Source organism: Parus major, chromosome 2, assembly GCF_001522545.3.
Source record: "Parus major isolate Abel chromosome 2, Parus_major1.1, whole genome shotgun sequence".
Lineage (NCBI taxonomy): Eukaryota > Metazoa > Chordata > Aves > Passeriformes > Paridae > Parus > Parus major.
In genome coordinates this window covers 16329465-16356119 of record NC_031769.1, presented here as the reverse complement: position 1 = coordinate 16356119, position 26655 = coordinate 16329465, and the positions used below count along the sequence as shown (strand labels likewise).

Genomic DNA, 26655 nt, shown 5'->3' with positions numbered 1-26655 from the left:
AATTCAAACCATAGGTGAAATTATACTTCTGTTGTTTTACTGAAATTATTGGTGTTTATGATACATGGATGAAAATTCTCCTGAATTGTAATTTTAATTGTTAGTAGAAACAGAGTATTTTGTCAGTGTTAATTACTATTTGTTTTAAGGATGAGACAGATACAGGTTTGTAATGTGTCCATGTATGCAGATGTGTACATGCATGTGTCAGTACAGAGTTTTATCTATTTATGTGTAATACTACAATTTATTATTTTATGCCTCAATGTTTTATCCACTTCCCAATTATTTCAGGAAATGTTGTCTTGCACTCTTGTATCTTGTAGTTGTTTTTATAGATTTATTCGCAACATTATCAACATAAGTGTTTCCTTGGTTTTAATGTCATCTAAAAGCCAGAGTAAATTTTACTAGATTTACTGTAATTACTTAGTCATCTTCTTTCCAAAGTACACAAGTTCACAAAAGAAGGACACTTGTTTGTGCCCTTCTAGAGGAAGCTAGAAGCTGTTCCTAACATCTGGGAGATGGAAATAGCACAGACTGCAGCAACAGTATTTATTCCTGTCAAACCCAGGCACTTGAGTATGTCTGCTTTGCTTAAATATTCACTAACTTGATCCTCCTGTGCTAAGTTTAAGTGTTCCTCGCTCCAGACTTTCCCCCTGGTCTCAGGGACCTGGGATTATCAGTCAAGACTGATGCAAAGAAGGCATTGAATATCTCAGCCTTTTCCATGTCATCCACAAACTTCTTCAGCAGCAGGACCACATTCTCCCTAGTTGCCTTTTGTTGCTGAGGAACCAGCCTTGGCTTTCCTAGCCCTATTCCTGTACACCCAAATATCATCTTAATGTTCCTTCTCCTTTTAAATTAGGGTCAAGTTCAGTGTAATCTGCCTTTACTTGTTTCTAGGCATCCTGTTACAGAACTTTTTGGCTAGACCTATATTAATGCAGAGGTTTGTGATGTCACCATGTAGTAGGAACAGTTTCCTCTCTTGCATGTGCCTTGCTGCACCATGGTCAGGGTGGCTGTTCTGCTACTGAGCAGATGAGCAGCAGATGAGATGTGGGAAATTAGTACAACTACAGACTCTATGGAAGGGGAAGCTAATCTTTATTTACAGAATCTCTAAGTACATCCATTTTACCCACTTCCATTCATTCTCTCATAGATTCATTGACTCACAGATACATAGAATGCACCATGGTGTGGGTGTGTGTGTTCATATGGTCTGGCCAAGAAAATTTGTGAGTGACACATGGAATAATGGACACCAGCTGGCAAGTCTTCATCATGTCTGTTAGGTTCTTCTTGTTGAAATAGCTTTTGGACATGTCTTTTACAGCCTTTAGCAATGGTTGTTTTTCTCAATCCCTTATTTACTTCAGCATCCGTAATCTTTAGGCAAGGTCATCATCTGGCTTTACTTGTTGGGAATATATATATTTTTATGCCTACAGTCCATTTCCTTGGTGGGGTCGTAAGAAGATTGTGTGTGATGTGCTATAATCTCATAGCCATGCTCCTGCTGACAGGTTTAGAGGGTGTTCCACTCACTAACTCTCTGCACTGTGTTTTTATGTAAGTGAAGGCCACCTGTTCTTGATGTAGGGATCTCTTTCCTCAGTTTTATTGTTATAAACAAATGTTCTTCATTCAAATAACAGGCTATCACAATCTTATCTTTTAAGACTATTTTTCCTGGTGCTTATATATACATTCCCTTTCATATTTCATTTATACCAGTCCTTATATTTCTATAACAAGTGTCCACATCTAGCCTGTAATACCAACCCTCTACCTTAATTTACATCAAACCACTACATCAGATTATATCAAACTTCATTATATTATCTTGTAGCAGTCTCCAAAGGTACTACTACAGCAGTGCAGAAGAAGCTATATAGATTAAGTTCATGCAAGTGTGGGTGTAAATCTCCCCCTTTCAGAGATGGGAAATCAGAAATGTGTTATTCTGCATTACAACCCAATGGCACAGAATGATTTGTGGTATGATTCATAGTCATTATAAGACATCACTTTTCAGTTATTTATTACATGGTTGTCCCAGTTTTATATCACAAAAACAGCCTTTGAGAAAGCTTCAGGTGGCTTCAGAATCCTTTCTGTTCACTGTAAGAACTCTCCTGAGTTGACACCAGTAATGTATTTTAATTGTAAGTTAAAATAAAAAATATCACTGATGTAAAAAAAAAACATTAGGATGACCTCTGCCCTTTGCTGATGTATTTGCCTGACTTTACAAATGACTTTATATGCAAGGGTTTGTGTCTTAGACTCTAAAAGACAGAAGTTATGTTTATGGGAAGGCTGACGGCAGTAGTCACCAAGACCTTTGTGCTGACTTTCCATTAGCCCTGACTTTTGTGCTGCTGGAGCTATCCTGCTCCTGTCACTGGGGACTCAGGCTAGTGTTCTTCACAGCCCTGTGCAGTGCCAGACAGACAGACAGATGTCAGACAGACAGACAGATGTCAGACTGCCCTCTGCTACCTCAGAAATCTGTAGCACAACACTGCATTGAACCCTGTAGAGCTACCCATGGAAGACAGAAAAATTTAAACTCTTTTACACTTCCCTCAAGAGATGTAAAATGTACAGATACATTTCTTTTTAATTCCCCTCCTTGTTTTTTCCCTCTTCAATACCATATCACATGCACTTTGATGAAATTTGACATATCTAGTGGGAAATTGAGATCTAAATCAGTTGATGATAGTTTGGTGTGTCATTAACTCATGTTCACCTAGTAAGTAGTGATTATGTCATCAGAGAAGGTGAATCATATTTTGGCAACTTGACCAATGAAGCCAAGTAGTAAATACACTCATAAGGCGGAATTGTACTTTCAGTGTTGCAGATGACATTGTTTTATCGTTGTCAGTGGTCTCTTTTCTGTATCTGAATCTGAAAAATGTTCAGTTTTGCTTTCCTTGGAAGTGTGGCCTACCAAAAAAAAAAAAAAAAAAGGCCACATTCTTTTTAGTGACAGGGGTTGAAGAAAGGAACAGTGATACTAACACAACCTGAGGCTCAGGGTAGAGTGGAGTGTGTGTAGGCCAACATGGAAAAATACAGTCATAATTAAGAGAATTTATTCTTTATTGTTGACTTACTGTTTGCATTTGAGAATAAAAGGGTTTAGGCCAGAATGCAATCTCCTTTCACTAAGGTAACAGAAAGACTCAAGTGGGCATACAGTTTAAGGTAAAAATAGTGCAGATTCCCCAGAGTCAATGGAGACAAATAAATATATCCCTGTCTCTACTGACTGGGGAGAGAATGTGGCCTCTCAATTTTGCCACTGCTTTTAGTTTTCCTAGCACAAGGGGATTTTTTGTTAATATAAAGCAGAGCAGAACTTCTGGACCTTCAGTCCTGTCCTTCAAGGTGTTCCCCTTACTTATTAGATACTGATGTAAGTTAATTTCTGTCAGTGCCGTGATCTGCAGCTCACATTGTCTAGCAAGACAGCCTTCCCATTCCTTTTTCATTTGTCATTCCCCCATAAGAAGTAAAAGGTGTAATGGCAGATAGCTAAAAGGTTTTGTAAAGTAGCCAGTTTGCTGTCAGTTGGGAGGATGATACTTTTTGCATTAAATGTATGCAATGTTTATTTTACATTCTCATGACAATTTAATCTTATCGTTTCAGCTGGAAAAGGTCCCTTCTGAATAAGTCTCTGGTGTCCCCATTTAAACCAAAGTGTCATCATAAAATGTTCACGGCAAAATGGCATTACTTCATTAAACATGAAGATCATTTCCTAATGTATTTAGTAATTCTTTTGTTACCATTGAAACCAGGTACTATACCTAATGTTACATAGTTTTTTGATCATAGGAAAGACACCCTAAAATAACAAGATGAGATAGGAGCCCCATTAATAGCGTAACTCAATTTTTCCTTTTGACATCCCATCCACAGGAATACTTTCTAATGGATTATGCTTTAGAATTTCAAGAAGTAGCTATTTTGCAGAGCTTTCTTGTCACAAAATGTCATGGAAGATTACAAAATCCTGTAACTGATTCATCTTATTAATTCAAATAATACCTATTTCATTACAGTTTTATGATGTCCATCATTAAAGCTTATATACTTGCTGCTTGTATCCTAATGATGTGGTTGAAACCAGCACTGCATCAGAAAATGCAGTACAGTATAATTTCTGAGTCATCTGTCACATTGGTGCCTAGCTTGGTCATCAGCTGTCCTTCAGGAGCCCGTGGGAAGTGATGAACTCCTTCATGTCCTACTGGGCAGATGGCAGCACTTCCCAGACTGTCAGGGCTGACACTGGTGCAGATGTTGAGGCACAAAGGACACAGACTGAGTGGTCACATAGACTGCAGGCCTGGAGCTCAGGCCCTGTGTGCTGCCTGGGCAGCTGTTGCTCTTATAGCGCAGTAGTACAGCCACTGAGAATTCCTTTCTTTGTCAAGGAGAACACTCTCATCAGCTCTCTGAACCAGCCTCTCTCACAAACATTTGAAATTGGAAAAGGTTTATGATTAGACAGGTTGGTTGTGAGAGCTCATTTGAGGATGCTGGAGTGTCACAGTAACACCCTCCTCTGACAGACCCATCCTGAGCAGGCTCTTCCCCTTGCCCCCTTGATAAGGGTTCTCTAGATAATCCTAAGCAGTAACAGCTAGTTCCAGGAACATCTGTGTGTCAGTGCAGCTGTAACCCTCAGTTAAACTGCCTCTACTCCCATGTTATCTCTGGGAGATAACACAGATTTACTCCCTTTCTGCCACCAGCTCCTACAGGTATATAATTAACTTCTCACCTATATCAGTGATACATTTATTACTCTCCTGTCTTGTCCTGCTAGTCAGGTCATTGATTAAAATAAAAAGCAAAACTCCACCTGTCCACTGCTTCAGGGGAGACACGAATGAGGTTAATGTTATGTGTCTCAAATGAGGAGACCTCATGGGGCTGTAGATGAGATTCTTACTGATTATACCCTTGTATGACATATAAACTGAATTATAATCTATCCTTAGAGTGAAGAGTGTTGTAGGAAATTACATAAGTCTGGATACTGGAAGGGATTAGGTATATATTTTGTGTCCTCTTTCAAATGGATCAGCAGATTTTTATTTGTGCCTGTATTTTTAGACCAGTCTTATTGATTTTATGCCTTTTGCTGTTTCTCTGAGATTAAGAGGTATGAAACAGGTGCTTTGCTGCTGTGTGTGAAAGTAAACTTCTTTTTTAAATGCTCAATATGTTGCCTTTTTCAGTCATTCAGACTCAAGTGAATGACACATAAGGAGAGGTCTTCCAAGGCTAGAGGTCTTTGAACTCATTAATATTAGCCATCATTCATTTTTGTGACACTTTACTCACAATGAATTCAGGATGGCAAAACTGTGACGTTAACACCATACATGAATACAACACTTACAAAGTCCTTTCCTTTGGCAGAGGGATGATTTTTAAAGTAGATCAGAAGGTCTGTGTTTCACAGTACAGCCTGCACAGGACTGAAGACAGCCCTGGCACAACCAGGAGCATTGTGTGGTAGAAAACTGCTATTGCTTTGCCTAATGCAAGCAAAAAATAACGGGGGGGTGGCAGTCCCTAAAGCAACCTTCTCTTGGTAAAGCTACAGCTGTCCTCTGCCTTGCTAAAGGATAAAGGAAGGTCATTCTTGTGTTCTCTAGCTATAATCTAAATTATATTCAAGACAAAACCATCACAACACACTGTGGACACATTTGTTATTTGTTTTTTCTTAGTCTGGGAGGAATCCAGAGATATTTATAGTCTTCAGGAGGAAACCAGCCAGACCAAACCAAACAAAAAAAGCAAACAGAGAAGTCCATCCCTCCAGTTTTCCTGTTGTTTTTAAATCTTGGGGAATACCTTTCCCTAGTTCCTTAAAATGAGAGAAAATGTGTTAGAGGCAAATCTGAGGAAATTTATTTAGTTCTTTGGAAGTATGTACACAATTCTTTAATTTTTACAAAGTATGTGCACCTTTCTTCTCCACCTAAGAATTTTTCCAGGCGTTTGAGGAGGGTGATTAAACAAGTAAAACCACTGGAACCTTTTGTAGTAGTCACTTTTGTAACTCAGGTTAGTCACAAATCTTAGCCATTGCTTAGGTCTGAGCAATGAATTGGGAATGTAAATATAGGTCTAAATGGTTAAGAAATTTTCTACATTTTGGACCAGGGAAAAATCAACCCTGAGGTCTCTATTTGCAAGCAGTATATTTTATCTTCTTCAACTCTGTTTCTTTAATTTTTGCTATTCCTGTAAAGTGCTTTACTTTACCAAATATGCCATAGGAGTATTGAATTTATATGTTCAAAACCAAAATCCCAGCTGACATTTGTTTCTGCAAAACCTTGATGTCTTTAGCCCTGAGGCATGCTTTCTCATGTAGCTTTAATTTGCTACAATTGACAGTTTGTGAATTATTTCCTGAAGTGCTTCTGTATACACAGACAAAGAATGCCTTCTGTTTCTTGATGCAGAACGAATACCTTTATGAAGGTGTTGATGCAAGAGTTATAGAATATGAGGACAACAGGCCCCTCCTAGATATGTTCCTGCAGAAACCAATGGGTTTATTGTCTCTGCTGGATGAGGAAAGTCGATTCCCACAAGCAACAGATCAGACACTTGTGGGTAAGTATATGGTTCATTTCAGTTTTACAGCTTGGCTTCTGGCTTGTACTGTTCAGACTATGTGTTAGTTCTGCTTTTAGTGAGCTCCCATTTCAGTGTCACAGTGTGTTTGAGGGAGACATGCAGGCTGGGATGGTTGTGTCCTTCAAGTTCATAGGGAAACATCAAGAGTACAAATTAGGGAGGTTTAGGCCTTGATAACATCACATAATACCAGTTTCTGATCCAGGTTTCAAGTTCTCCTGCCTAGAGGAATTTTTTGCTGCAGAGCATGAAAAGTAAAGATCAAACTGAGTTAAAACTCTTGGTTCATAGACCAAGAACACTGTTTGCAAAGTGCAGTCCTGTTCAGCTCTGATATTTTTGATGAGCAGTATCTGAGCAAGAAGTTTAATACTTTTTAAGAATAATGACTGCAAATATGCTTCAGTGCCTTTCAGCAAACTATGCTTTCTGAGTGTTTTATATTCACAAATTAAAATTAAAGCACCTAAAGTCATTGTAATTCAGACCCTGAATATTTCAGTGCTGTTGAGTACCTGCAATTACCATGGACTTCATTATTTCAGTGGTACTTCTGTGCAAATAAATCCTGGTTTTACTCATTTTTGAATGTGCAAAGTGTGAGATTAAAGTTTTAGCCAACACCCAATCAGAAAACATAATAATATCCAGTAACAATGACATGTTAAAGCAATTATATGGGCTTGCTGTTCTTTTATCCTCATGCTTTTTAGTCTACAGTACAGAAGCACTCAATCAATCAGGAAACGTTTCCTCACAACTCCTCAAGGGATCCTTAGGGAAGATTTCTGCATTGTTTAATATATTTATATGAAAGATCAAAATCTTGGAAAGGCAAGCCCTGAAAGTGTTCAAAAACACATGTGGGTGTGGCACCTGGGGACATGGCTCAGTGGTGAACAGAGTGGTACTGGGTTAAGGGTTGGACTCAATGATCTTAGACATCTTTTCCCTCCTTAATGATTCTAAGATTCCATGATTTTTTGAAGTCACACATTAAAAAATTGGAACAAAGTAAGTAACTTGTCCAAGAGCTCCCATATTCTCTATCCTAATGGTCTTTTGTTACAAGGCCATTATGGTATCTCTGTCCTTGAAAACATCAGTGTCTGTTTTGTTTGGTTTTTGTCTCTGCATCAGCTGAGAAATCAGGGAATATCCCTGGAGGGATACAGCTTCAGAAGAAAATGATTGTACAGTAATTCCAGTAAGAGAAACTGTGTGTTTCCTTTCAGAAAAATTCGAAGATAATTTGAAATCAAAATATTTCTGGAGACCCAAAAGAGTAGATCTAACCTTTGGAATTTATCATTATGCAGGAAAGGTAAGACACCTGATGGTACTTGTTGGGGACTGTGGAATGGTTTGAAGTAGAAGAGATCACCTGGGTTGGTTCTCAACAGTTGTCTCTTCAGTCCAGGCGTGAGAATGTTGGCAGTGCCTTACATATCAAAAGTAAATTGAAAAGTTATCATCCCTCATTTAAAAAAAAAGCAATAGCAGAAGTGTATTTTTTCTTAAATGTCACCAGGTGAATGAACTGACTGTATTACAGAAGACCCAAAACATAACTGGTATATAATGCACCTCAGTGCTCTTCCCCTTAGTTCTTCAAAGTCCTGCATCATGCTTGTTCCCACTGTTTCTAACCAGGACCCAGCTCCATTCTTTCTACTACACCTCCCACACACCATCAGCCTTTCTTGGTGCTGTACTTCGTCACCAGCCAGGCAGAGAGTGCCGGCCCTGCTGCCTTCAGTGAGCAGCATCCTTCCTTCCTGCACTGGGTGCCTGGCTGCCCGTGCTGTGCAAACACAGCTGGAGCTGCTGCTACACTGCAGCAGGATGACACTGGTCACCCTACCTTGGGAAAGCAGGAGCTCCCACCTCCTGAGCTCTTTTAAAGGGTACAGAGTGAGCACTGATGTCTCACCCAGGAAACCATGTTGGGTCTGTGCAGTGCTGGAGCAGCTGGCCTGGAAAGAGACAAATAGTGCCCACCAGCTGATACCTTACCCCTTGTGTAGGACAGCCAGCTATAAAGAGCCTCTTGTAACTCCTCTGAACCTCATATCCAGCTGATATGACCAGCATAACAAAACTCACTGCAAGGAGTGGAAAGCCAGGTCTCCCTCTACTGTTCCTGTTACCAGCCACTGAAGATGGGGAATTACACCAAGGCCCCATCAGCATTCAACAAACTCTTTCATTAGGAAGTTTCTTCAGCTATCTAACATATGTTTCCATTGCTGCCATGGAAATTTATTACCCCTAGTCCAGTTTACTGTGGAACTGGAGAAAAATCTTCCTTTATAAGTCTTTTTCATAATTTAAGACTCTTGCTGAGTTGTTTTGTGATGGATTTTTCTAATTTATGTATCCCAGTATCTTCTACCCTTCTTGACAGATCAAGTTTTCTTGTGAATCCCTTAGACCATCGAGATAGAAACCTGAAGTTACATTTTGAATTAGGTATAACATTCTTGGAATTTTTAGAGATTTCAATTGCCAGTATGCAGTTTGTGATTCTGTAAACTTCCTCTACAATTAATACAGAGATCCCTAGGAAGAGTGTTAATTCCTGGGTCCAGTACAGCATAATATGAATAGCACAGAAAGACTGTACAGTCATATGAGTAATCCTGTGTGATGTGGTTGAAACCAAGTTATTTATTGTTAATTGTGCATTAGCACATGTAGAGGTGTAAAGGAAGACTGCAATACACTTGTCCTGGTGATAAATCCACACAGGTTAAAAATGCTACCTGCATTAGATAAAATAAATAGTCTCAAGCTACTTTGGAATGATCGATTTGCTTTTAGTGATTTACATCATATCTCAGTATTGAAAAAGTAGAACTTTCAGTGATTAAAAAAAAAAAAAAAAAAGACTAGAAATGAGAGTGAGCCTGATGGCTGAAAAACTTGATCTTGATGTAATAAAAGCCCTATTCCAGAAAGCTTAAATTTACAATTACTTTTCAAAACCCAAGAAGATGTATAAATGCACTTTTTAAACAGGTTCTGTATAATGCAAGTGGATTCCTAGCCAAAAATAGAGATACTCTGCCAGCTGATATTGTGCTGCTACTGCGATCATCTGAAAACAACCTGACGCGACAGCTGGTAACTCACCCTCTCACAAAAACAGGTATTGCTGTTGTGGTGATCTTAGCTTTCTCCAGCCTTCATGATGACCACTGCTAGGTTTCATATGACCACTCACTGGTGACATTATACATTTTGTGGCTTCACTTCCAACCATGGAATCTATACTGAATGGAGCTGCAGCCATCTCTCATGCAGGGGAGGGATTGGTCTGGTCAAGTGCCAAGGAAGTGGCAGAGACTTCTTTCAGGGTAGGGGATCAAGAAGAGATTGGTGTGCATCTCTTGAGTTGAGGACTGAACAGGAAGGATCAGGTAAGTCACTGGCCTGTTTTGGACAGGGCATATATAAATTGTCTCAGTGCAATTTATCTCTAAGTGGTAGAGAACAAAGCCTGGGGCTACTGCAAAGACTGGGAAGACACTCCTCTATTTTCAGTCTTAGAGTCCTTTACAGTAGGTAACTGATGAGGTCCTTGTAGTAAGCTCCTCCTCAAGAAATTCATAAGTAGAGGTGGATGAATAGAACTGGCTCTACAGAAATTACTCCTAAATTGCACCTTATTTGAACTATGTCCTTGCAAAGTGTCCTACCTTCCACTGCAGGATGATGGGTAAGTCTCCTTACAACCAAGTTTGTAATAGTGTTGTAGTACTCCCTGTGTGATGGCATTGATGCCATACAGTAAGTACTTTACAACATTACTTTCTTGTACAACTACATGAGAGACCTATTTCTAGCAGAACAGAAAAGCTGAATTGGAAGAGCCTAATGGAAATAAAAATGTTATCATAACTTACAGAAGCTGAGGTTTTGGCAAGGCTTCTATTCTTTACAAAGGAAGCTTTTCTAATAGAATGCAAAATTTGGTCTTGGAATCTTATTTTAAGTGTGTGTTCCTGGGAGAGCACAGAGCTCAATGCCCTTGCGTGAGCTTTTTGACTTGTTGATATCTGCTAATACACTAAACTATAATTTCCATAGAGTCCAAGTAAGCATCCAGATGGTTCCAAGAACTGATCCCAAGTCCTAGTGTTTTGCAAGATAATTCTGAAGTCTTGTTAAATATTGTGAAGCACTGTGTGTAGCATTTCAAAACTGACTCAGACCATCCAGCTATAGCCAACTAAAAGTTAGGTTTCTGATTGTGTTATTTATCTAAAATCAGAGTAACTGTAGAGGTTTACCCAAAGTCCAACCCATCTTTCCTATCTCAGTTATTTCTCGTGGGATGGGAAAAATCTCCTGTGAGGGTGTCTCTCTCCACTGAATACAGCAGGGATCCTGTAGACACCTCACTATCAGATAGCTAAAGTTAGCTGTGAGTAATCCTCTCTTTCCTTCTCCCCCCCGTGATATTCAGCTGAACCCCAGGGAGGTTTAGGCCTTGTTATCATCACATAATAGCAGATGCATTACCATGACACATATTTGCAGCTGTTATTCCAACTCTTATCCACCTCTTTCTGATAGTAGCTGAGCACAGAGAGAGATAGGCTGTCCCAGTGGAGAGGAAGATCCCAGAGGTGTTATGTTATTAGCAGAAGCAGTGGCAGCATGCAGCAATGGTTAGAGTTTATCAACACAGAGAGACATGATGGAAAGCTGAGCAGAATTTTCATTATTCCTTGAAAAGACCAGTGTCTGTGTAAAGCATGCCAATGCACCTAGTCCATCAAAGTCATCATAATGAAAGTATTTCTTGACTTAGAATTCCAGAGTTAGAGCCTTAAGATTTTGTCTGTGCTAGTAAACCAAACATAGCCAGTGAACAGTAGCTGAAACCTTCCCACAGGGCTGCTCATTCTGTTTTGGGACAGTTTTGGTCCATGTAAGCTACTAGCCTCCCAGGAATACCCAGCCACACTTCAGAGAAAGGACAGGCCAGTGATGGTTTCCAGCAAGCTCTTTGGAAAGATACAACCTTATTTTCACCAGGGGGTGAAAGAGTAGTGAAGAGTAGAGTTTAGGTGTATAATCTTGAGTCATGCCACATCACTTTTCCTCAGGGCCAGGCAAGGGTATTAGCACATTTTTCTTTAACTTGTATGTAGTATTAGAACTAGAAGAGTACAATGACATTCTTAGGGTGAAACCACATGGATACTCTAAGATCTTATCTTCTTACAGCAGTCTGTTTGTTTATTTTTTTTATCTAGTAGATGATGTATGAGCTGAAGGAGAAAAAAAATCATTTTCTGTGTTCATGCAACTTCTTCAGAGCTGATTCCCACCCAAGGGTTAAAAGGGAAACAAGCACATGCTCTGGAAAAGTCACCTTTATAATCATATAGTTGCACTGGGGTGTGAATAAGGTTGTTCAGGATTTTTCTTAGTTTAGATGAGATGGAAGCACTTTGGCAGGTTACTTTCTTTCATCTTCCCATAGGTAATCTGGCACACACCAAAAGCAAAACCACAATCAGTTATCAAATGTGGACCTCCCAAAAGTCAATCAGTCACACAAAGGTAAGGAAACTGATTTTGTGATTCTACATTGAAGCCTAATTTAAACTAGATAGGCAGTAGTTGTTTTGGTATTGAAAGTAAGCAAGTAACCCCTTCCTTGGTTTTTCTCCCTCTTCTATTTTCTTTTCTGTTTAGCTGGATATCTTTGTGTTGTGCAATTCATATTCCTTCCGTGAGGTAAAACCTAATGTTTCCCTTCTTTCTGGCTGGCTATATTTTTATAACAACTTCAGGGGGGGAAAGTACTATTTCCCAGCTGTATTTTAGTGAAAAGAGAAATTAAAATATTGGTGTGGAGTATAGCCATGTTCCTTAGAGATCTATGAAATTAACAGTGATGATGAAATGACAGGACTCAGACATTGTCCAGTTATTTGTGGCAGTTATTAGATGCTCTGTTACCAACTTGTGCCCTTTGTGTGTGTGAATGTTTGTGTATTGTGTAGCAAAGTATTAGTGTAACTGATTTGTGCTTGTGATCATGCTGTAACTTTTGCTGTTTAGAATACTTTTTTAATTATTTATGTTCTCTGAGGAGTGCTTTCTTAGGGCACTGGAAAGGGCACTGCAGGCTAACTAGAGACGAAAAATGTAATTTTTTTTTGCTTCATCTTTATAGAATGAAGCAGGAGATACTGGACATCATCCAAGAGAAACAACCAGCATGAAAACACAGACAGTTGCTTCTTATTTTAGAGTAAGATATCAGATCTTTTAATAAATATTTCTACAACAAATTTTTTTATATTATTTTACTTCTTGAAATGCAGCTGTTGTGTCTGTGGTGATCCATTTAGAGTTTGTGAGGTGCATATATGGTGCAGCAGTCTGTGCAGTACAAATGCCTTGAGGAGATTGCAATGTTTCATCTTTAACTGTACTTGGTTGCACAGTCACATGTCATGATGGTGTATGATGATCAATATTAATCTTTCACTTGCTTATTCTTCCACCAAGGAAGATAAAGGGACGTAAAGGGAGATTGGACATTAGTGGTATAGTATTTCTTTAAGAGTTTAAGAAAGAGGGCAGAGTTAATGGGAAGCAGGAGCTCCAGAGGAAGTTCTTGATGGTCACTGCACAGAGGCTGCCCAGAGTTCATCCTTGTGGCTTCCTCAGCAGTGCTCTGGACCGTCCCAAGCACTGCCTGTGCTGCTGGTCCTAAAGTAGAAAATAGCAGTAAAGAGCATCCTTTGCTCTGAAGTGGTGCAGAATTGGTTCTGCTCTGAATTTCCAGCTCTTGTTTAGTCATCTCTCCCAGCAAACTATGAAGTGGCTGAGGAGCTGTTCATGATGAATTGGGCGCACAGCTCAAAGGAACACCGAGTAAGTTTGCTGAGGACACTAAATTGGAGGAGCTGTTGACTCCCTTGAGGGCTCCCTGCAGAGACACCTCTACAAATGAGAGGGCTGGGCAATCACCAACCATATGACCATATGACATTTCAGAAAGTCAGTGGCCAAAACCTGCACCTGGGATGGGCAGCCCTGGTTGTCTGTAGAGAATGGGCAATGAGAGGCTGGAGAGCAGTGGCACGGGAAGGGACCTGGGGGTCCTGCTCCATGGCACGTTGAACATGAGCCAGCAGTGCCCTGGCAGCCAGGAGGGCCAGCCCTGTCCTGGGGGGCACCAGGCACAGCTGGGCAAGAGAGGGGATTGTCCTGCTCTGCTCTGCACTGGGACAGCCTCACCTCGAGTGTTGAGGGCAGTTCTGGGTGCAACACTGTAAGAAAGACATGAAATCAGAGAAGAGCATCCAAAGGAGGGCCATGAGGATGGTGAAGGGTCTGGAGGGGTGCCACATGAGAAGCAGCTTCTGTCCAGCCTGGAGGAGACTGAGGAAAAACCTCATTGTAACCTTCAACAGGAAGAGGAGGGTCAGGCACTGTTCTCTTCACTCTCATGACCAGGACATAAGGGAAGGGCATGAAGCTGAGTCAGGGGAGGTTTATGTTGGATATCAGGAAAATACTCTTCACCCAGAGGGTGGTTGGGCCCTGGAACCGGCTCTCCAGGGAAATGGTCACAGCACCAAGCCTGACAGAGTTCCAGGAGTGTTTGGACAATACTCTCAGGCACATGGTGTGATTCTTGCAGTGTCCTGCACAGGGCCAGGAGTTAGACTTGATGATCCCGATGAGTTCCTTCCAAGTCAGTACATTGTATGATTTTATGACCCATGGGAGTTCACTTACATCTATTTCAGAACAATGAGAAGCCAGATCTCTCTTTTTTAGATACAGTTGCACAGCTTTGTGGATAATTCTGATATCCTGTGAAGGATAATTTCAGTTTAGGTTGATCCAAAGCTGTATACTGTTCGAATATTCTAGATGGAAAAAAAATATTGAATCTCATTCAAATTAATGTCTGTGATTCAGTGCATTATCAGCACTTCTAGCATCCAAGGCTGCAAATAAGTTAATTATGTTTGCACTTTTCTGATACTATTTTCTGTAGTGGAAATCCTTGCTCAGATCAGGATAGCTAATGCTGTTAAATGACAATTCATCTTCAGCCCCACTGGTTTGCTCATACACAGAAATCTATGAGTGACTGAGAAAAGCATATGCCACCTCAGACTGCATGGAAAAAAAGATATCCATTAGCGTGTCCTACTTGTTTGTGTTCAGTTGGCACACTGGTGATGGAGCTAATTAAGCACTTTGCTGCATGGTGCAGCTTCTGTCCAGAATGGAATTGCACATTTTAATAGGAAACATATGGCTCTTGACGTCCTACACTGGTTTCATGTAACCAATGTACTGCTGAGCTGCATTACCTCCTGGCTGCTTCTTTCTGTCGAGTCAGGTTGAATCTTGAGGAATGAGCCTCTTCATTTGTGCTTTAATAAGATCCTCCCATGAACCAATTTTTCAAAACACCAGCCAAGGTTGTTTACAGTCAGATTCCCCTCTGCTGGCGTGGGGAGCTACAGGCTGCATCCCCTCTTCTAGCCTGGTACTCTGGTGAGCTGGGAAAAATGCAGCTTTGGAATTGTGATCTTCTAGCTTTGCCCTCCTCGGAAGTTTGCTCTTGGCAGGGCGGTTACTGTATCACCATCAGTCTATGATGATGATATGATCAATGAACAACATTGATCCTGATCAATGAACAGGACACACCAGATCAGAGCAGTTCAACCAGCCTGTTTTCTGGGGTAGCCTTAGCTTCCTCCAGTTTAATGAAGGAATTGAAATATTTATTGCCTTCCATCTCTTCCACTTCCCATCCCATAGATGGAGGATTTACTCTCTGGGTGAACAAGAGTCTTCAATAAAGGGAAAAATGGCTGTAATTACCTAACAAAGCTCCGAGATAAGCAAATAAATGTAAGGAGTGTAAGTGTTCTGTCATCTGTTGGACATCATGGAAATCTGTGAGAATGTTCTGGATGAAATTTGGTACATTTATTTGGAATCAGTGTTTCTCTCAAGTAGTATTCACTACTAGTTTAGAAAAGCTAGAATTTGGGTCATTTACTTCATCTACTCTTAAAGTACCAGCTTAATGAAATAGAAATGGTTTTGGACATGATTCTGATAATATGAAATAAAATTCCAACTACACATGGACCTGTATACAAGTTTCATGAGTATCCTGGTGATAGATCTCTTGTTACTTTTTTGCAGTATTCTCTGATGGATTTGTTATCCAAAATGGTCGTTGGCCAGCCTCATTTTGTCAGGTGCATCAAGCCGAACAATGACCGGCAGGCGAACAAGTTTGACAAAGAAAAAGTGTTGGTTCAGCTGCGTTACACGGGAATTCTGGAGACAGCACGGATTCGAAGACAGGGTTATTCACATCGAATACTCTTTGCTAACTTCATAAAACGGTAACATCAATGTGAAGAACCTCTTTTCTCTCCTGCAGTTGCTGTCCAATCCTTGTTAAGCACTAGCAGTGTTTTTGACATGGTCTTTGAAAAAAAATACAAAGACATTTCCTATGACAAAGAAGGTTATAGACTGGATGACCAAGAGTTATTCAGGCACAAGATTAGTGACCTGTTTTCAACAAGTAGGAAAAGATAATGAATTTCAGAATGGTTTTTCAGGCTCTCTGAGCATTTGGGTAAAAATTTACTTGCTTATACTCTGCAAGTTTCTTCAAGGACTTGAATTTTAGAAATGTATTACTTCAAATTAAAGCCAAGAATTTGCAGCCACAAATCCAAGGAGCACCACAGTTGCTCTAGCTCCCAACCTTCAGCACTGTGCAGCATCTGCTTGTGCAGGGTAAATAATTTGGGATTCCTAGTCTAGGGCTGAAAAGTTCATTGAGTGCATAGCGTTGTTTAAAACACAATTCCTAAGTATCAGTCACTTGTTAAAAAGCAGAGTAATGAACTCTCTGTGATTTTATTATTCCTTTAACTACCTTAACTACTCTTCCTCCAGCCCAAAAAATCTGTACTTTTCTTACAAAGACCCTGAGTATTTGCCTGGATCAGTACAAAAATGTGTGGAATGGAGATGAAAACTTGGAAGAAGCAAGCACCACCTAGTCAGACAGAAGTACTTAAAAGAAATAGTGCACTAGAAACAGAGAGCTAGCAGCAGAGTGCTGCAGGTGCATGAGATGAGAGGGGAACAGCAAAGGCGTGTTTTTATAGACCTGTTTCTTGAAAAAATAATGCTGGAACTGTTGCTGTTTTGAAAGAAAGCAGCTTTTGGAAGAGTGCAGCATGGGAAATTGTAGTTACTACTACAAGATGTGCTGTAGCTTTTGGTTGCAGCTTTTAATATAAAAAAACCCTCAACTGTTCAGGTAAGATAGATAAAAGCAGTGAACACAATGAGGTAGCTCTCTAGAGAGCATGACCCTGATTACAGTGAGGCTGTGAAGATCTCTGGCACTGAGGACATGGTCCTCAATGGAAAAAGGATTTTTATTAAATGTATGTCTTATTTTGAGTTTGGGTTTTTTCACTAGTTGAGAGTTACAGGTAGACCTGAGATAATGGCACCATTATTTGGTTATAATAAAAATAAGCCAATTGTGTTTTACGAAAAGAAAAAAAAAAAAAGGAACTGTAGGCGATAATGAAGAAATTGACATTGTCTCTTTTTTATTATTCCATGAACAAACTGTTATCATCATTTAAAGCTGGTAAACCCAGGCTTTGTGTTTAAAGGCTGAATAACAAGAAAAAAAGCAGAATGTACTGTCAGGAAGCACACATAATTCATATAATTTTCTTAAATTAAAAAAGCCAAGATAGATATGGTTCATTTCATTATAGAGCATTTTGGAAAGTCCTGGAACAAACAAGTATTTTCTATCCAGCAGCTGAACTGGTGTATCACAGGTAATTTTTATGAGTGAGCATCGTGACCTCTTTTCCTAGTCAGAATTAATTCTGAGTAATGAGTTTGCCAGATTAAATGCTTACAGATGATGTGTCACAGTGGCACTTACATGTTCCAAAAGGATATGCAAAACTGATTCCAAGGAGCTAACAAGAGCTGGGATGCATTTCAGATCATATTAAATATCTCAAAGGTAGATGGTCCAGCACATGACATAAGACAGGAAATTTTCATGACATTTCTAAATATGAAATAATATAATTTAAGCAGAAAAACTTTAAAAATATATTTATTTTATATTGACATTGAAATCCCTTTCTCCAAGTGCAGAAAGAAATGGTGTGCTACTCTACTTGGGTTGAATTCTTTTTAGAAACCTTCTGGTGTTTGTATGGAATTAAAAAACCCTCCAGGGTGTGCAATATGTCACTCATCCACTTTTGATTGAGTTTCTTAGTACTGTGTATAAATAACTGCACTTTCTTTCATATGCTGTTTTGGTTTTTCCAGTGCTATGTTTTCTTTCATGCAATTGTTTTTATTATTTAAAAGAATGGTTTAAATGTATTTGCATGTATTACCCTCCATTAATCAAATAAATAATCATGCATTTGTCTTTAGGTATTACCTCATCTGTTACAAAACAAATGATGATCCTCCAGTCAGCCCAGAGACCTGTGCTGCTATCTTGGAAAAAGCCCACCTTGACAACTGGGTTCTTGGAAAAACTAAAGTAATTTTTTTCTATACTGTATCTTCATCATTCATGCCATTGTTACTATATTAAACAATTTGTTTTCTCACCCATTTGGTTGGAGTAGCTCTTGGTCTCTACTCTTTTTAAAAAGCAAAGTCCTTAATAGTCTTTAAGCAAAGTCCTGCCTGTTATAACAGGAATGTCTTGGGGACTCTTGGGCTGGAGTAATTTTTCAGGACTTACGTGAGTTTCATGCTTGATAAAATTAATTTTCTAAATAAACCATGCTTTAGGTTTAAAATTTGGAAACTGAGAAATTGAAGGTTCCAGATTTGGATCGTGTTTATGTAATATACATGAGATTTGTGAGGTTGACTAAACTGTCAGCCTTGTAGTTTTGAAAACAAATTTATAATTACAGACTGAAGGTTTGCACTGGAACTTTTAAAAATCTTGTCATAAAAAATTAATAAGCAGGGACTGACTGAAGATGCTGAAGAGAAGAGTAAGGTAAACTAATATCCCAAACAATGAAAATACTATCTCTAAGAATGGCCCTTAGGGTACTACAGCTGAAGGGTCTGTTCATCATTTGAAACCAACTTGTAATTCTTGTTGATGGTAAATGGATTCAGTGAATAAAGGGTTGGGAAGGTAACCAAAACTTTTGTTTCTCTTTTTAAGGTATTCCTCAAATACTATCATGTGGAGCAGCTGAATTTAATGCGGAAGGAGACAGTTGACATGATTATTTTGATTCAAGCTTATGTCAGAGGGTGGCTGGGTTCGAGGAGGTACAAAAAGATAAAGGAACAAAGGGAACAAAGTGCTATTAAAATACAGTCAGGTAATAGCTTTAAAACATTTAACATTTTGCTTAAAGCTAGTGCATGTGTATATTTGATAGATGAATGTGCATGCTGGATGTGGATTTTGCTCCTTTCCTGCTGTTACATTTGACAAAATACCTTATACTTGGTCATATCTGTTGTTATGAAGAAAAATTTCTTTTAACCAGGTTATGACAATCTCTTTACTGAAATTACATTCATCAGTGTTACATTTAATAGGCAATTTTAGGAATAGAAGGGTGTGATTGCATAGATGATACTCTTAATAATATTCTGGCATGCACTGACAAGGCTGTATAATGTAATAATGAAAATAAAATATATTAACTGTCCTAGATAATAAGGCAAATTAACCCTGTTGATGGAGGCATCAACTGATTTTTTTAATACTTTCAAACATAATCTTATTTTGCTTTCCGATTATCTTGTGTTTTATATTCATTTATTGCATAATAACTTTACTTACCAGAACATGTATTTTTATGTAGATTTACTATTTGTGCTTGTTTGCCATGTTTTTTTGAAAGATAAAGCCTGCAAAATATTTATGAATACTTTAATAGAGGTCTGTAATTCCATAATATTTTTATTCTTTTTTGTACCTAGCAGATTACCTAGTTTTTAACATCTCTTTTCAGCTTACAGGGGGTTTGTTGCTCGTAAAGAATACAAAAATGCAAAGCACAATAAAAAAGTGGAAGAATATATTACCAAATTTCAAGCAAGTAAGAATTGTTTGTTTTCTTGGCTTTTAATGTGCTATCTGTACACAATATGTTGACTCAGATTCTCACTACACTGATTGGCTATGCTCATTTGCATCTTATAACTTACCTATTACATGTCTATGCACAGTGGTTGAAATGGGTCAGTGTATTCTGTTAGCTGTACCTCAGAGTGGTTCAGGCTGTGATTTTTGACTGCTGTGAGGTGGGATGCTCAAATGGCATCACAAACCTTGTCACTCCTAGTCAGGTATTGAAGTACTGCAGCTGCCCAGCTATGGCTATTGTTGAAACCCACATGACACTGTGTATCATGTGTGTATGGGTGCTGCTCAATTAGGAATAAGGTTTGTTGCATATCAGTGATGGTTATGTTTGGGAGGACTGCAAGCTGTAAATTCACTCAGGTCTCTTTGTCTTTTTTGCCATCGCTTTGTTTCTCTTTTTGCAGCCATAATGACCCTGGGCCCAGGTGTTGCTATGGGACATCCCTTTTTCCTCCCTGTACTTTGGGCTTCCCTGTCCCTGCAGAGACATCCCCAAGCTAGACACAGTCTAGGCAGCTCTGAAATCAGGAGCAGTGCAGCTGGAGAGATACAGGACTGAAGGCCAGGTTGGATGGAGCTCTGAGCAACCTGGTCTAGTGGAAGGTGTCCCTGCCCATGGCAGTGGGGTTGGAAGTACATGATCTTTAGGATCCCTTCCAACCATTCTATGATTTTATGATTCTGTAGAAACAGCTGGCACAAATCTGCACAGCATTTTCACTAATTACAAGGCAACCAGATATAAGCTAATGTTGCCAATACCCGGGCTATCTGGATTTAAACAGCCTCAGATGCACCTTCTTGAGTATATACCACCACCAGTGCTGGTTTTAGTCATTGTCAGATGTTCTGTTAATTGCACTGTTTGTACTGAAGATCACTTCACTGCAGTTGGTAGAACTTCATCAATGTGGAAAACAATCTAAAACCAGCATAAAATCCAGTGATGTGCCAACAATTATTACACATCTAAACCTTGTCAATTATATTAGGATGTTTAGCAAATGCAAAAGGATAAATTTACCTCTTCACTCTGTTGATGTCCCGAATGTTTCTTTTTGTCCACCTTCTCTGTCATGCCTGCAGTTTCAACTTTTTCAGTGCACAAGAAACCAAAACTAAAATGAAGTCCATTTTTACTTAGCTCTCTCCATTTTCCCCCCATTTATTTCTAAAGCAATACAAAACTCCTCTTCCTGTTTGAAAACAAAGCTTAGACAGCAACTATCTCATAACAAACTCCTCAGAAAACCTCAGAAGTGAACCAAAACAATCTAAAAAGACCAGATGCAACTTATATTGGTATGTCCATTGATAACATTGATAACTTGATTTGTTTCAACTCCTGTTGACTTCCTTTTATATAAATATGGAAAGAGAATTGGCTTAGAAATCCAAGAAACTCAAGAAGTATTCCAAGTGCTTTACAATTTCCATTTTTCTAAGACCCTGTCAGACTGCAATATAAAATCCAATTGTGCTACTTCCTAGTATTTGTGTTTTTTTATCTTATATCCAGTTATCAAGGTGTAATTTATGCCCTTTTTATATGGTGCTTCTTACACGGATTGACTGCACCTGGTGGAGCCCAAGCTGGTCTGAGTGGGGAATGCTAAAGCACATAAAACTTAGCACTAAGTTATGTGAATGTGTTGGAACAGACTGCTAATGCTCCCTTCTTATTTTCAAGAGAGCTTAACCTTTTCACTGTGATGCAAAACACTCTCAGCAGAGTTGAAGAAAGAGTCCCATATCTACCATATCCACAGGGTATTTAAATCACCTTAATCCACTATCCCCATACTCATGGTACTGCATTTGGAATTAGAGTTCAACAGAAATATTTTGACAAAACACTTTGTAAAAAAACACTTGTGTTTTTTTATTTTGCTAGGGATTAGCAGATTGTGCTGAATCCCTGGAACTGCAGTTTTGTCCAAATCACGGCACTATGGAGACTGTACCAGTTCCCATTAGGAAATTATTTGCAAGTTCAAAAACTTTTGAAGCAACATTCTGAATGCAATTCAGTTTCTGATTAAGACACTTCAGTGTAGATGCCTAAATATGGTCTGGGGATCTAAACTGCTCAGTAGTCAGTAGAGCCTAGGATTTGAATAATTTTATTCAAAATAAGCAAATGCTCAGCTCATTTTCCCTCATACTGGTATCTAGTGTCATTCAAGATGCCCTGGTTATCTTGTCTGGCCTCCAGCTTTCTTTCACCTGGTATACCCAACTTTTCCTGTCCAGAAAACCCCATCTGTCCTGTTCTTTCTGCCAGCTCCATGTGCATGCCTGTCCTGGAGCTTCAGATGGCACCAGATACCAATGTGCTGGCAACTGCATCAAGGCCCAGGGACCTGTCAGCACCTACATGGCTCAGGGAAGGCCCATGTTTGAGTCCTTACTTCTTGTTCAGACCAGAAAAATAAGCTTGTGCCTTCCACAAAGCACAAGCAGGCAGTTTCTCTGCCACAGTGAACCTGGTTACTGTGGAGCTTAGCACATCTTTCCTGCTGAGCCTTTTCATTTTGAATAACGAGTCTTTGCAGAAGGAACATGAGCTAAGTCCTCCGTAACTGCCGAGCTATAAAATTCTCAGTTTCTCTCTGATCTATTGAACGTACAGCTAATTCCAAGCCTGTGCCAGTTGACAGCCTGGTAATCGCTACAGACTGATAATCAGGCATTTGCCATGGAAATGAAAGACAGAGTCAAATCAATTGCCTGAATCGGGCAAAACAGGTACATTAACCTCAGAGGGCTGTTCTAGAATTACTTCTATCGCTCTGTGCTTCTGTTTTATTCTGCATCTTCCTATATTTTCTTTAGTCCAACAAAATATGAAGAAAGAGCTTGTTGTATCCTCATGTAGAATGGGTACAGCTTTCTGAAATCTCAAAAAGGTTTTATGGGAATTATTTCAGATGAAACATCAGCATAATAGGCACCCTGGTCTGTATTTCCTTATTAGCTTTTGTTTAATGCTGTTAGTATTTGACTGTCTGAAATGTATGTGACACCCATTGCTTGTTGCCTAAGGTTGTTTTGCATTACAATTTGTATCAGTTGCCAGAGGATACTTACTCAGGAAGAAGAGAAAAGAACTAACTGAAACAAGAAACAAAGCAGCAGTAACAATTCAGTCTCACTACAGGGGATATAAGGAGAGGAAGGTCTTCAAAAGCAGGAGGTAGTGTTATTTTCTCTTATGTCACTCAAATGTGTCCCTCTCCAGTAATTACAGTACTGAATGACAACATTATAAGAGTGAAGCAAATTAGGATTATTCTAGATATGTATGTAGAAGTAATGTATATTTATGTGAAGGTTTTTAATGGCAGTAGCCTATTTTCTCATCTTTTCAAGCCCAAGGAATAAAGGCACATTTAGAAGAAAGATTAACAATACTGTACCTACCTGTAATGTTAATCTATAGAATTATAGAAAGGTAATCTATAGAAGAGTCTCCTTTTTGGAATTAGCTCATAATAAAAAATGTTCAGACAAGAGTGAGATAGATATCTGCAAGGAACTGTTCTCACTTTAAGTCACTGTTTGAGATAAGCAAAAGTGATGACAGAGGAAACACGGAATACCTTTAGGGTTGTGTGTATTTATACATTCTTGAGATGCTAAAAGGTTTATGCCTTATGTTTTTGTTAACATTTAAATTAATTCTTTACTGTTTTATCAGCTCTCACACAACCTAGATTGTCTTCCTGGCAGTTACAGGGATGTCCCTTTTAACTTAAGAGACGGTGATGTTGATGATAATAATATCATCCCTTTTCACTTTAAAAGATAATAATAATAATAATAATAATAATAATAATAATAATAATAATAATAATAATAATAATAATAATAATAATAATAATAATAGCTATCTTCAATTTCAGCTATATGCACTAAATCTTTCCCATGTTGCAATGTATCAAATTTCCAGTCAGTACACAAAGACTGCCAAAAGTAGTTGTAAAGTTGTCTCTATTCTTCATCTCCTTCAGCTGTATTTTTTGCCCAAAACTCTGTTCCATTCAGGGAATCACTTAGAAAGCAAGAAATTGAAAATGCAGCATCCATTAGCAAGAAGGAAAATGATGAAGAACTTCAAGATCCTGAGGAAAGTCCAAGTGAAGTGGGGAGTGTCCTCCCTAGAACAGAAGAAGAAGCAGCTGCCATAGCAGAGGACGAATTATCTGCTGTGGAATTCCTTGAAGCACAACTGCAGCCAGCTCAAAATGATACACTGGAAGAAGTGGCAAGCGAGGAGACTCAAGATGAACATGACACCAAGTGCTGTAGGTGCAGTGACGTGGGGAATGTAGAGGAGCAACAGCAAACATCTACTGAAGGAGAGGCAGCTTCTGTGAAGCAGAACCTGGCAGAAGAGGTTAGTGAAGGTGAAGAACAGGACTCTCTAGAAGAGTTACCCAGCAAATCTTTTGTCAAAACTTCAGCTGAACCTACACTTCAGCAAGAGCAAGATAATCAAGACACACTTGGTGCAGACTGGCAAAATCAAGAATCTGCTGTGGTCCAGCCCAGGACTGACAGGGATGTGGAAAGAAATCACCTAAAGCGTGAAGCAGCAATGCCTACAGGAGGTAAAGGAATCACAAGAAAAGAGTCACTAAGAAGAGGCTCATGGAAGCAAGCTGAGGCAGAAAAACAAGGTTCAGAAGACAAAGAGAAGGCAGCTGTGGTAATTCAGAGCAATTACCGAGGTTACAGAAGGAGGGGACAGCTCAGAAAAGAAGGGAAACTACCTTGCAAAAGTCAAGAGAAAACAGCAAAGGAGCTAACAGAAACAGTACACATTCAAAATAACAATCCCCAAACAACAAAAGGTAGGGAAAGCACCAGCACAGAGGCTGAAGACTCTAATACACTGAAGGGAGATTCAGAGAAAGAGGCCTGTGATTTGGCAGCCTTTTCACGACAGGTAAGAAGCTTGTAAGCAATGTATGTGGAGTATAATACTCTGAGCAATGGCAGAATGGCAAACTTCTTTTACTGACTTCTGTGGCACCAAGGTTTTGCTCTCGAAACTGAGACAGAGATTTTGTAATGTGTATTCTATAAAAATGCATATTTTAGTTTGCAAGAGAAAATAGCCTTTTCTGTAAGGAGGAGAAATCAAAGAATACCAGCAAAAATAATGTTAATCTGATTTAAGTTAAATGCAGAAGCTTTGCCTTTCAAATGTTGTTTACCCATCAAGGTCCCTAATTCAGTACTCTTGTGAAATGTCAGCTTTAAATGAAGCTAAAGTTGCTGTGCCAATGTCAGAGACTTGCACATGTGCAGAGAAGTATGCCTACAGCTGTAGAAGCAATCTTGCATCCGCAAGGCACCATGTGCCCACGTGAATAAGAAGTAGCTGTAGGACTGGACTGCAGTGCTGAGTTTCCTATGTGTCTTCCTTTTCCCATCTTCATTTTTTTCAAGAGATGAGGAAGTAAATGTGGTAGAGGTGTGCACTGCAGTCATTGGAGCAATACCTTTTAAATTAATTCTCTAGTCTTCTATTTTACCTTTCATTACCTTGGAATGTGTATACTTATTTCTATAATAATGTAAAAATATATTTTTCAGATATCAAAATTATCTGAAGATTACTTAGCATTGCAGCAAAAACTGAATGAAATGATATTGTCCCATCAGCTGAGACCTGTGATGATGTCCAAAGATAAGCAAGCTAATGGCCGGCTTTCTTCTCATGTTTGTCAGTCAGGTAATGTTTAACCTTACTGTTGGCAGAATTTTCATTTGTAAACAGGACTGACAAGAAACTACTCCTGGTCAGGTCAGGGAACGAGTAGATGAGATAATTCCAGCTGCTCATATTACTCTGGCTGTATATTTTTGTACTAAGCTCCATATCAGTATATGTCTGGAATGCAGTTTCCAGAGAAATACCCAAATCTGGTTGGGATTTATGTATTTACCATTTTTCTTGGTATTTTGTTTCACTGCTGCTTAGACTGCTGAATGAACCTTTGTGAGACCTAGACACACAATCTCTAGTAATACTTTTATTTGGTAAAAATTCAATATTGGCTCTTGTTAACTCGGGTGTCACTCAACTGTGTGTGCTATTGGTAGGATATGGGACTATGCTTTCAAAACAAAACAGTTTTTTAAGTAATATGTCAAACAATTTACTAAAGTTTATGACATATACACTGAGTGAATTTTTAGTTATCCACAGATTCAGCTGAGGTTATTAAAAACCTGTAATTCCTACCCATGTTGGTGGATATGTCCTTAAGATTTCATGTAAAGTTTTATTAATACTCAGCATCCATTTAACTCACATACTTAAAAGGGCATGATCTCTAGAAATACACTCCAGAGATATTTATATTCCAGTTAACATGGGCAGTGAAGGCTGCCAAAATGCAAATATGCTTGGAGCAGCTTGGGTGGCAGTGGGGAAGAGTACTGGGAGAATAAAGAGGACATGGGATTCTGAGCATGCAGATCATTAAGACCTGTGCTACACCAAAAGGACCCCGAAGAACTGACTGGGCTGCTCAGACCCCTTCTGTTGGAATAGACATAACAAGGAATTTTCTCAGCTCATGTCCTGGGCTGCAGATGTGGAGGAAGATGAGGGCAGATGTGGCAGATAACTGGCTGTGTCTCCATTTGTGTGGCAGGGCTTGTGTGAGCTCACTGCACTGCCTCTGGGGAAGAGCTGGGAAAACATCTAGGACTGTCTCTCACTG

The 26655-nt window shown here is 39.2% G+C and overlaps 1 protein-coding gene across 3 annotated transcripts in view; it reads left to right on the top strand.

Annotated features, from left to right (window-relative positions):
- Positions 1–26655, top strand: part of MYO3A (myosin IIIA) — a 112185-nt gene that overhangs the window by 69984 nt on the left and 15546 nt on the right. For 2 of the 3 annotated variants that reach the window (XR_002001455.2, XM_033511442.1), the window contains exons 19-30: positions 6525–6678; positions 7938–8026; positions 9724–9853; positions 12200–12279; positions 12899–12976; positions 15913–16118; positions 18217–18328; positions 18977–19139; positions 19782–19868; positions 22988–23111; positions 23963–24866; positions 25520–25658. Coding sequence is in view for 2 of the 3 variants with exons in the window: in XM_033511442.1 (XP_033367333.1) it covers positions 6525–6678; positions 7938–8026; positions 9724–9853; positions 12200–12279; positions 12899–12976; positions 15913–16118; positions 18217–18328; positions 18977–19139; positions 19782–19868; positions 22988–23111; positions 23963–24866; positions 25520–25658 (2266 nt within the window). In the remaining variant the exon portion in view is untranslated. Of the gene's footprint in view, positions 1–6524; positions 6679–7937; positions 8027–9723; positions 9854–12199; positions 12280–12414; positions 12457–12898; positions 12977–15912; positions 16119–18216; positions 18329–18976; positions 19140–19781; positions 19869–22987; positions 23112–23962; positions 24867–25519; positions 25659–26655 lie in introns of all 3 variants that reach the window. The other variant, XM_033511451.1, reaches the window with a different exon arrangement.